General features: G+C 34.8%; 1 protein-coding gene across 2 annotated transcripts in view; it reads right to left on the bottom strand.

Moving 5' to 3' along the window:
* The window catches only part of LOC136040409 (sulfite oxidase-like), an 86,060-nt gene that overhangs the window by 47,365 nt on the left and 26,613 nt on the right, over nt 1-12,082 (bottom strand). For both annotated transcript variants that reach the window (XM_065724692.1, XM_065724685.1), the window contains exon 4: nt 5,658-5,768. In XM_065724692.1, coding sequence (XP_065580764.1) covers nt 5,658-5,768 — 111 coding nt within the window. The remainder of the gene's footprint in view (nt 1-5,657; nt 5,769-12,082) is intronic.

Genomic DNA, 12,082 nt, shown 5'->3' with positions numbered 1-12,082 from the left:
AATATTGTTAATAGAAAAGAAATATCCAGTTGCATCTGGTTCACTGGCAGCCTAGTAAAAAAGCTATACCCAGTATTTTAACGATTCAATGGACGAAGCCAATACCTAATATATTAACCTCCTTTTAACTTTAAGTTCCCCTTCTTCAATCTCTGTATCATAATGTAAAACTGAAACCCTAATCTTTAAATGTTCGTTAGCCCTCTCAAAAATAAATATCCCCTTGATTGTTACAAGATATTGCCCCATTAAACAGTTAAAACTAACTTAAGGAAACTCTGAATCCTCTCCACCCCCATCACCTGCCAAATCGTCCATATATATCTTATTAACACCATTCATCTTCGAAGGTTTTTGCCCTGCGACGAGGACTGAATACTTTAATCACTCTAAGCCCCTGTCAAAACGAAAATGTTGTACATCCTGACAAAACTTCAAATCTGCATTATATTTTTTCAATTCATTCCTCCCACCCTTTAAAACGAATTTCTTTTTAAGTTTCGTCACATTTTCATTGCGATTTTCCGTTCCATTCAAAATACTACCCACCCAATCCGAAAAACACCCTCAAAATTATGTTGGCTGGTGAACTGTTCGTATCTAAATTCGCAGGTAGTGCGAAAGCATATCACTCGTCTTTTCATTAAAAAAAAACTGGGGTGATGGATGCTTAAGGCTGCCACTACCTCCCACCTCCCGAATGTGTTTTTCTAGAAGTGCCCGAATCTTGATGACATAGGAGTGTGCTCTGTCTGTCGGATCCGTATGGATACTATCACTTGTAAAGAGTGTTAAATGGGTCTTAAAACTCAGCTCTAAAAATATTAAAGTTGCACAAAGCTATATCAGCTAGATAAAATTCAGGTAAAACAGGGTATGAGTCGGCGCCACTTTCTTCTGGTTCCTCCATGACACTGTGAGGGAGGTAGAGCGCCTGTTCTTCTAGCACCTTCTCGACCTCGTTAGAAGGCACTAGCACTAAGAGATTGTCCAAAAAATTCTGCGTCGAGGCTGAGATCCCTGAAGAATGTGTCTAAATCGAAATTGGGGGAAAGTGTATAAATAGGGCTCACCCTCGCACTATAACACTTTTCGCGTTCACTTCCAACTGGGCCCGTACAGAGAGTACCGCGAAATTATGAAGGCGGTGACAATAAGTTCTCAATTTAGGGCCCTGGTGTACATGGTAATGCTGGTATGTGAACCTAGAAAATAATAAGAGCTTATTAACTCATTGAAACACTTTTGATTTCGTCCTGTGAAAGAATTTGTATTAGACTGAAAAAAGAATGCGTTACATTTAAGAGTGGCCTTCGGTTACATTGAGACCACACTACCAGTTAAGAATTGAATAGTCAGAAATTATTCTATAAGTCGACCCTTTGGGTCCACAGCGCTCTAACTATCAGTTAAAAATTTAATACCGGAAATTACCGCATAAGTTGACGCTTCACAACCATAGCCCTCACACTACCAGTTAAGAATTTAATATCAGAAATTACCACATAGGTTGACCCTTAGCACCCATGGATCCTATACTAAGCGCCATAAATTAAAGACCAGAAATTTTCCAAATAAATATGAACAGAGTGTGCTCTCCATGCTTTTCAGGTATTATAATGTTCTAAAGAGTCTTAAAAACTTACGTAGGCAATGCTAGTGTCCATTGTCTGGGCTCCAAAGAAGTCCGTCACCAGATCTTTGATCCAAGGTGGGAGCTCATTTCCGGGCACGTTCAGAAAAAGAAAAAAAAATCTCTTCAAGAATTTTATAATTTTAAGCTGTGAAAAGAATATTAATCTGAGACTGAGATTTTTAGAAACAGGAAGGTCCTATTTATTCCCTCTTTTATCAACTTGAAAGGAATTTCTTATTTTAACTATTTCCCTGGGGTCTTCCCTAAAAGCTATTGGCAGGGGAACCCCTATTATAAACTAGAAGGAATGTATTACTTTTTAAAAATGGGTAATATCGTCAGTGCTGTTAATAGTTCCCAGAAAATTTTAGTTTTCAGCGAAAAGCCCTTCAAAGCATTTATTAGGGTGAAAAAAGATTATTTTTAGGATAAGGCAATATCATTAAACCCCCCTCGCAGAAGTGGCGATCAAGACCCCCTACATCCTAGTTATGTCTCCATTAGTTAGTCTGAACAAGAATATACATTAGCTAGAAAAAGCAGTAAGTTTTTTCGAGAAATATTAAACGATTTACACTCACATCAAGATCGACAACTTGCATGTTAGAGGGCCAAAGGGGGCGCATCGTGGACTTGCATGAAGAGCGTCAAGGGTCCAGCAGCTTCACTGTCATAAGGTGCAGGACTCGAAGTCCGGAGCACAGATTGGCCAAAACTCTTCCCTTGGAGGATGGCAATTGAAGTCCCCACATCGCATACCCTCGCTTTTTTTGGGGAGGGCATTAGTCCAAATTTTCCCTAAAAAGAAATCAACTCTTAGTTTTTTCATGTAGTAAAAAACTACATCTCATTTTCAAAACGTCCCCCACTTAAATTTAACTCGCCTCTATCGCATCCCCACCCATTCTATATCGATACTAGAAAAACCATAGTTTTCACAACCCGCGACGATAAAAGAAACTTTTTTAAAGCAAAAGTGAAGAATTCAACTAACCAAAAATAGAATCAGATAGTCCAAATAAGTATTTTCATTCCTCAATTAAATTTTTTGCTTTTATTCGTACTATAATATAGTAAAAGAAAACATATGAGGTATAAAACCACAAGTGCTTTTAAATGTAATAGAAGAACATTTTGAAAAATACCCTGGTACTTAATTACTTTCCCCTTTTTTATCATTGTCAAAAACCCTCCCTATCCAATTAAATTGTCAACTTTATATGCATATATTTAAGTTTAGAAGTAGTTTTCACGAGAAACTTTTTCAAATCAAAGCTTTAAAAAATATGCCAATATTCGCCCTCCTGAGAATTTTAGTACTTCAATTCCAGGCCAAGAATTCAAAATCCAGATCACAATTGAGAATACAGAGTTTTGTTTGGATACAAGTACATTGATTTACATTTATTTCCTTTAAGAGCGGTAAAATAAGCCTGGTACATACTTCATAATACTTTCAGGAACAAGTCTACCGCCCCCTCCCCATTTTCCTAACCTGATCCCCTTTTCAAGATAATGAAAAGTACCTAAACTTGAATTTTATAACAAATATGTAGTATAGAATACGCTAGAGGAAAAAAGCCATAGAATATATTCTATGGCAAGTTTATGTCAATAAACTTCAGGGTTACAACTGACAGCTATTAGGGGACGAGGGGGCTCTTAAATAATTCGATATTACTGCCAGAAAGAAAATTGTTCGCTATTTTTTACTTCAGGGTTACAACTGACCGCTATTAGGGGACAAGAGGGCTCTTAAATAATTCGATATTACTGTCAGAAAGAGAATTGTTTGCTATTTTTTATTACTATAATGAAAGAATATGACCCACGCCCCCTCATTTAATGCCTAGATAAGTTATATTTTTCAGAGCATTTGACACTGAAATCAAGGATTATGTTTAACCAAAACTCGCCAATCTGCAATTAGCTTGTGATATCATAGTGTTCAAATTTGCTGGCTGGTAAAAACCCTTTCACGCAATTATCCCCTAATCCTTTTTTTTAAGATAGTGAAAAGAAGCTAAACTTGAATTTTATGAGAAACATGTATTATGGAATACGCTAGAGGAAAAAAGGCTCTCACATAACTCGATATTATTGTCAGAAAGAAACTTGTTTGATAGCACCTCTATTTCTAAAATAAAAACGTTTACCCGTGTCCCCCTCAATCAATGCCTAAATAAATTACATTTTAAAGAGCATTTCGCACTACAATCAAGGATTATTTTCAATCATAACTCGCCAATTTGCGATTTGCTTGTGATATCATGGTGTTCAAATTTACCGGCAAGTAAGAGCCATTTCACCTAATTATTAGAAGAGCAGCTGTCCGACAGAAAAGCCTTTAGGTCATTAAGGGTTTAAAACAGCCCACCTGTTTATACCTTTTTTGGCAACCTGCTTGAAAGCAGCTTAATAGCGTTTTAATGAATTTTGCGAGAAAACAAGATTATTCTATCATTGTGATTATAATGTAATAGCTGAAAAATCAATGAAGAATTAATAGTCTCTCCAACTGTTCTGGTCATAGAAAGTGGCAGCAAAAATCCCTTGTTTACTGACACGAAATGGCAGAAAACCATGAATATATTGGATGATGTAAGGACCATGTCCTTACTTTGGGAGGACCCTTAAAGGTTTTTTAAATGAAAACCTGATTTGGCGGGGGTCTCGCAGGTTTTTAACCATAACAACCAACGAAATCCTGAAGTAAAGAAGCCCAGAATTTTTTTCGCAATTATGTAATAGCTGGAGGAAGGGTTTTTTTTAGATTTTTATCTAGTATGGAGAATTATAGTAGATTACATTTGGGTTGACCAGCTTATTCTTTGGTAGGAGGAGGGTATAGAAAAAGGGACTTACCTGTTAGTATCTTTGAGACACATCTGTTTTTTAAAAGTTGGGATGTGACACGTTGAAGATCTTATGTAAGACTAATGAAATTTCCGTTTTAATATTCTTTTTTATAGCCCCATGGAGACAATAGAAAATTACTCGGTTCCCATTAGAAGAATAGTGGATGACGCTTCTATTTTCCTAGATATAGCGGGATACCAACAAGCCTTTGTTCCATGAAAAATCAATAGTCTCTAACTGTTCTAGTCATAGAAAGTGGTAGCAAAAATCTCTTGTTTACTGACACGAAATGGCAGAAAAGCATGAATATATTAGATGATGTAAGGACCATGTCCTTACTTGAGGGAGAACCCTTGCAGGTTATTTAAATGAAAACCTGATTTGGCGGGGGTCTCGTAGGTTTTTAACTATTACAACCAACGAAATCCTGAAGTAAAGAAGCCCTGAACTTTTTTTTTAAGAATCAAAGAAGCTATTCGATAAAAACCAAAGTAAACAAACCCCTTTGATGTAACATGCACCTGCATCTCTTAGGAAAAATTCCCTGTGACGTAAAATACACCTGCGTCTTAAAGAACTTTAAAACAAGGGTCAGGGCTGGGATTTGAAGGGATATGTGTGTCATCGGACCTGAAAGGCAGTTACTACTGCCATATGTTCTACAAATGTTATTGCAAACAAGCATGTATGGTGAGCCTAGTGTGAAAAAGAGCTCAGTTAATATGAAACGTGAGCAGAAAATAATTTCCTTTATTATTTTATTTTAAATAAAACGGAACTGATTAACTAAATCAGAAACAGTAATTCTATTAAATCGCCGTTAACTTTTTCCAATCAATTTGGCAGCATGAAGGAAAATAATGCATAAATGCTCGTCTTAGTTTTTTTTTTCTCCAATTTCACCTGCGTTTGTGATACAGAATCTGCTTCGGAGAAATTTTTTTCATAATTATTTCTTTTTTTAAAACTGTTTAATCTGCTTATAGAACCCTGTCTTAAATAAATAGTAATAATAAATATTACTTTTGATAATTTTTTGATAATTATTTTGAGAATTTTTTTTGATAATTATTTCTTTTTTTAAAACTGTTTAATCTGCTAATAGAACCCTGTCTTAAATAAATAGTAATAATAAATATTAAACATTTGTGAAAAAACTTGCCAATCCTATATTGCTCCATAAGTTCCATGACCCTTGGTGCAAAATGAACGGCATAGAGTCCCCAAAACGGCTCTGTTGCTCCTCCTGCAGCCATCAATATCTTTTCGCCTCCTAAAAAAAAACGAGAAAAAAGTATCATCACCAAACAAAGACAGGTTTTGAATGGGAAATCAAGAACTACCATACGTAGCTTGAAACTTAAAAACGGATATAAATTACACAGTTGCAACAAGGTTCATTGAAAATTAGAAAAACTTTTACTTGATTGTATCAGATTAACGACGCTTCTTGACTACTAAGGTCCCTGCGTCGGCCCTGCAGTGCATTGTTGCAGCATGATTCGATCTCTGGGTCCCGTATTACCAAGCTAAGGTCAAACCCACTGCGCCACCACAGGACAAACTTTTACTTGAATTTGGGCTTTAATCAAATTTTAAATTTGTTCAAATTATTTACAAAAATGAAGTCACTCTCAAATTCTCATCCTGGATCCTACCAACGTTAAAACCATTTAGAAATAGTTATCCTTTACACCTTAAATTAACGCTAAATCTTTATATATTTACAATTTATGTCTTCTTGCTTACATAAATATCCTCATTTTTAATATCAGTAACTGCATTCTATACAACCTAGTGCCCTGTATCGATCCTACGAATCTTCGATTTCCAATAGCATAAATTGACGTTAGTCGTCTTCCCATCATGAACGTAACGTTTTATGACCGATCACCGAACCGTTTAGAACAAGATTATTGTACTAATAAATTGTTACAGTTTATCACCATTCCTATCTTCCTTCCTTAAACCAAACTTGCCTAAGCAGGACACCGTCCGATTCTCTAACTAATTTCAGGTACTGATTTCTACCAGTCCGAGCATTAGTCTCCTAACGGAAACATCATACGTGTACCAGGGATCTCGTCTATTTGTTCCTGCAGCTGTATGTAAAATCCATCAGAGTCACTACTGTATCTGTCACTCCGTTCAACATGATAAGGAAGCAAAATTAAGGGGTTATTGAATGGGTCAATTCGGTAATTAAACTGTTATTTTCGAGCAAAAACAATTCAATTTTGGTTATCGTAATCTGTTCTAGGCAATTGTAATTCGATCAAAACGATTTTCAATACAGTTAAAAATAGACTTCCCTTAAAAGTGGTTATTTCACGCTAAAAAATTAAGCAACTATGTCAGAAATTGCGCTTCACGAGCTCGAGAGTTCTATAAGATATCAAAGATTTATGCACACTAAATTAGCCCTTTATTTTATTCCAAGCTGTTATTTGGCCATATGGGTCATAATTAACACCGGACAAATTTTGTCTGACCTCTTGTCGCTGATCCAAACGCCTAACGGGTTGATAAGCTTTATATCCAATAATCTGAATTCTGCAATCAGGTACACAAAAAGTTTTAAAGCGGCCAGTAGGAGAACTAAAAAAAAAAAAAACCAAAAGTTGCCGACAAATTAGGGGATAGTGGAAGCCCTGGCATTTGAAAACTGTCATGAAAACTGCCAAGTAACATGGCTACTATGCTACTGGCTTTTTTGCACACTGGTCTACTATATATCTTGAAACTTGTCAAATAATATAGAAAGTACATATTCTTGAGATTAGCTGGTTGGACCACTGCAACCAGCTGGACCACTTGACACTGCAGGTTGGACAACCAGCAGTGTCAAAGAGCGACACAGATCAACAAGAACATCTTAAGCTTAACTGTTTTCGTCAGGCACAATTGGCAACCTTCTTTGAGTGTCAAAAATTTGAGTGTCAAAGAGCGACATAACAAGAACATCTTAAGCTTAACTGTTTTCGTCAGGCATAATTGGCAACCTTCTTTTACCGGAGGAAATTGATAAGGAATTTATTAAACTATAATTAAAAGCCAGGATCACCAGTAGCTATGCAACCATTCGAATAGGTGACGGAATCCCTGCTAAAGGAGCATACTGCAAAATGACTGATACCTTGCAATCTTTGTTCACAAAATATGCAAGCAGTCTTGAGATTTAATTAAGGGGCCTGACACCATTTCCCCCTCTGACAGTACCTGCTGTAGCACCTTTATGCAAACTAATTCTAAGTTACAAAGTTAAATTTGAGAGATATCATCCTTACAAAAAACTGCAGTCGTTAAGAAAGAGATATTTGCTTTTACAAGAAGCAATCAACTGTCAATTAATGAAATTACAAATGGTACATTTTCTGTTTATTTATTGATGGCTTTGAACGACCCGGAAGTCCAATTACTTTTTAGGATAGTATGGATTTGTTTTAAGTTAGACTTCATTCGTCAGTGTAATTTATGTTTGCTATGGGTTTAAAATCGCTATTCATAGCAACTTATGTTCATTTTTGTCTGACTTATCACATAATCTCAACTTAGCAGAGAAATTAGTTTCTTAATCTGTAATATCGCTCTTTACTTTTCTCTGAAAAATAATTCGAGTATATTTTTTATTATTATTGTAAATACCTGGAGAATCACAGACGGTCCTAGAGATAGAAAAGCCTAGGCCAGAAATCAGATAGATAACCTTATGCGAAAAAACACAATATAAGTTTTCTGTTGCCCGAGTTTCCTAGGTGATAGGTCAAGACAGGGTAAATGAGTATCAATTTTACTGGAATCGGACAAATCACGGGAAAATGTATTGACCACCGACGTCTTTTCCCTATGAAGGGATACATTTCCTATGTTTTTCATATAATTCACCTGTCCCATTCGTGCTTTCGAATTTACACCCTACCCTCACTTCCATCGAAACAAATTCTTAAATTCTCGTCCGATTGCGCATCGCCCAAAGCATAGATGTCCCACAAAAGGGAATTATACATGCACCCGGTTCAATTAGGGTTCTCTGCTGACTTAACTCCCCCCAACAATTCTTGATACTTGGTTCCTGTAAATGAGAAACCCAAACATCACCTTTGGGAAAAATCTGTTTTTTTTTTAATCTTTGTAAGCGTTTCGGTGTTTAAATCTTACTAAAATGACACCTATATATTATCTACAAATACTTAATTAGACTGGTATTCAAATAAGTAGCCAACTCAAATAGCACTGGAATGTGAAGTAGCCATTGATTTCTAAAGTCTAGTAATCGGCTATTCTTGAATTATTTTCTGAACTATTTTACTCGGGTGAAATAAAGTCAGAAGAAATGCTAGAAGGAAAGTAAATACTCAAAGGAAATTGATTGCATAATACTGAAGCTTCAGCAATTGCTAAGCACTTTTCCCATTTGTTTTTAATATGCTAATTGTGAAAATGGGAAAATCTTGCATCACGAAAAATTCCATGGAGATAACTATGATTTAATTGTGACCACTTTTTAATCCTGTTCTCGTAAAAAAGGAAAAATGAGAACATAGTCGCAGTTTTAACTTTTATCTTATTCCGCAGCAAGTTTATTTATATAGTACTATATCAAAACAAAACAATGACTCCGCAATTGTGCGGTTAATTTTAATTTATGATAAAAATTTAGAAAGTATATCTTGACATCGCAACGATCTTTTTCCATCAGCTATTATTTTTAAAAAGAAAATCAACTAGATAAAGATTACAAAGACATGTTACACATCTTTACTTATCAGTTACCGAGTTTTTTGTTCTTTTTTTTGTGAGTTTCTTCTTTTTTTTCAGGACTACCTGAAAGGTTGTCTATTAGGATTACAATTGGCTTATAAAGAAATCTTCTTTATGGATGGAATAGGTGGGAAAGGTCCATACTATTAACAAAACTTTTTAGGGCTCTTGCTACAATGGGTGGTTTCTGTGGCTGTCTGGCCATTTCTTGGATAATACTCAGAGATCAGATTTAGCCTAAGTCATTTTAAAAGGGGCAATCTTAAATAATTCTTTTCTTCGACTAGAGTCTTCAGAATTCACTAATTCACGCAATTTTTCTTCTTTTTTTTTATAGAAAAAAGTCGGTCATATGGGTAAACACCAATATTTATTAGAAAACCGATGACCTCCTTATTCACTTCTCGGATACATCCTGAATGGGCAATGGATTATTCGCAGGACTGGTTTTAATTATCCTTACTAGTGTCTGAATAAAGCTTTCTTCAGTTTTCTTTCCAGAGAGGACAATTGAACAGAACAAACTGAAGTGTCTGGGCTCCTCGGTGACACTAAAGAATCTGCCGAAAGGATTAAGAACTATTCTAAAACGGTGAGGCTCCTCATTGAAGACAATTGTATGGCATTTCCTTCTGAAATGTGCCGTCTCAAATGATCTGCTTTCGAAAAGAACGAGAATCATTAAATTCCTTGAAATACAATCTGAGTCTAACAGATTTCTTAAATCATCTCTAACGTTTAGAGACTTGTGCTGAAGGTAGAAGGGAAGGGCTAAGAACTCTTAGGTTGTTTTATTAGTGGCATCTTTCCCTTTAAAATCAATAAGACTGGGAATGTGCTCTGTCGAAGAGAAAGATAAAAATTGACAGAATTGAATTGCACGGCTGAAGGCTGTAATCTAAATTAAAGCAATATATATATATATATATATATATATATATATATATATATATATATATATATATATATATATATATATATATATATATATATATATACCAATGTGGGAAAATTCAGTTGTCAAAAATCAAACAAATTTCCTGCAAGAAACAATTTTGAGCATTAAGTACTCAGAGGCAACGCTATAGCACTGCCTATAATAAAGACCATAAGATTTCAATGTTTAATTATTTCTTTTTCAGAGGAAATTCATATGGAAGGGGTGGTTGTATAACGTTTGGAAGGGACTCATTCCATTGGAAATCGGAAGTTCTAGGGCCCTTTTAAATAGTCAAGTGATAAAAGGGCAACTAGCCCCCCCCACGCCTTTCCTGCCTTTAGTTCAAGAGATCAGATACCAAAAACTTTAGGGTCTATACAACCTTCCATAGGCAGAGGACAGGTGCTGTAAGTTTTGCGCGCCATATATTTATATTATATATATATATATATATATATATATATATATATATATATATATATATATATATATATATGTATATATATATATATATATATATATATATATATATATATATATATATATATATATAAACATATATATATATAAATAAGTTGTCTGTCTGTCCGCATATGACGTCTGAACTATTTCATCATATACCAACTCAAAAACATGCAATGTAATTGTAATTGTGCATATAATTGAACATGCAATATATACATATAATTGTATATATATATATATATATATATATATATATATATATATATATATATATATATATATATATATATATATATATATAAATATATATATATATATATATATATATATATATATATATATTTAACTACGTAAAACTTCCGAATATACAACATTCTTGGCTGTCCCATTGTCTGTGCATATAAATAGATTGTCAGGTTTACCGACTCTTGAAGATGCAATATATAATTGTCCATGGGAAAAACAATCTGTATTCAGATCTATACCTCATTATTCTAATGATTGCCCTTGAGCTTTGTTGATGGTGATTGCTAATCGAACATTCCCTGTGTCCCCGTCGTCATTTATGTATCCCCCTGTGCCCCCCAGCGTCCCCGTTGTAGTTGTTTCCCTGTGTCCCGGTCGTCATTTGTGTCCCGGTGTCCCAGTCTGTAATTTCTCTTTGAGTGTCGCGGTCGTCCAAGTCTGTAATTTCTCTTTGAGTGTCCTGGTCGTCATTTTTATTCCCTGTGTCCCGGTGCTTTGTTGATGGTGATTGCTAATCGAATTTGTGTCCCGATGTTCCGGTCTGTAATTTCGTCAGTCGACAAACATGACGCCAGTCGACACACAAACATGACGTCACTCGACACACAGACAACTTATTTTTATGTATGATATATCTAAATATATAAAAATAAGTTGTTTGTCTGTCTGTCGACTGACGTCAGACTAGGAAAAAAACTGCAGCAATTTCATCATATACCAATTCAAAAACGAATGTATTCAAGCCGAAGTAGCTGAGTTGGTAAAGCGTTATGTTCCAGGTTCTAGGTCCGAGAGGTTCCAGGTTCGAACCTTGGCTTTAGCATTAATACAAAAGAAGAAAAAAACTAAAAAAGGTAAAAACTACAAAAAAACTAAAAAAAAGGTAAAAAACTAAAAACTAAAAAAGAAAAAAAACTAAGAAAAAAATAAAAAAAGGTAATAACTACAAAAAATTAAAAAGAAAAAATCAACTAAAAACTAATAAAAAAAACTAAAAACTGAAAAAAAATAAATAAAAAAAGAAAAAACTGAAAAATAAAGGAGAAAAAGAAAATTAAAAAAATAAATAAAACAGGTAAATGTATTCGAGCCGAAGTAGCTGAGTTGGTAAAGCGTTATGTTCCAGGTTCTAGGTCTGAGAGGTTCCAGGTTCGAACCTTGGCTTTAACATTAAT

The sequence above is a fragment of the Artemia franciscana genome, chromosome 2 (genome assembly GCF_032884065.1).
Source record: "Artemia franciscana chromosome 2, ASM3288406v1, whole genome shotgun sequence".
In the NCBI taxonomy this organism is placed as follows: Eukaryota; Metazoa; Arthropoda; class Branchiopoda; order Anostraca; family Artemiidae; genus Artemia; species Artemia franciscana.
The sequence above is the reverse complement of the archived record's forward strand: the minus strand, read 5'-3'. Positions and strand labels throughout refer to the sequence as shown.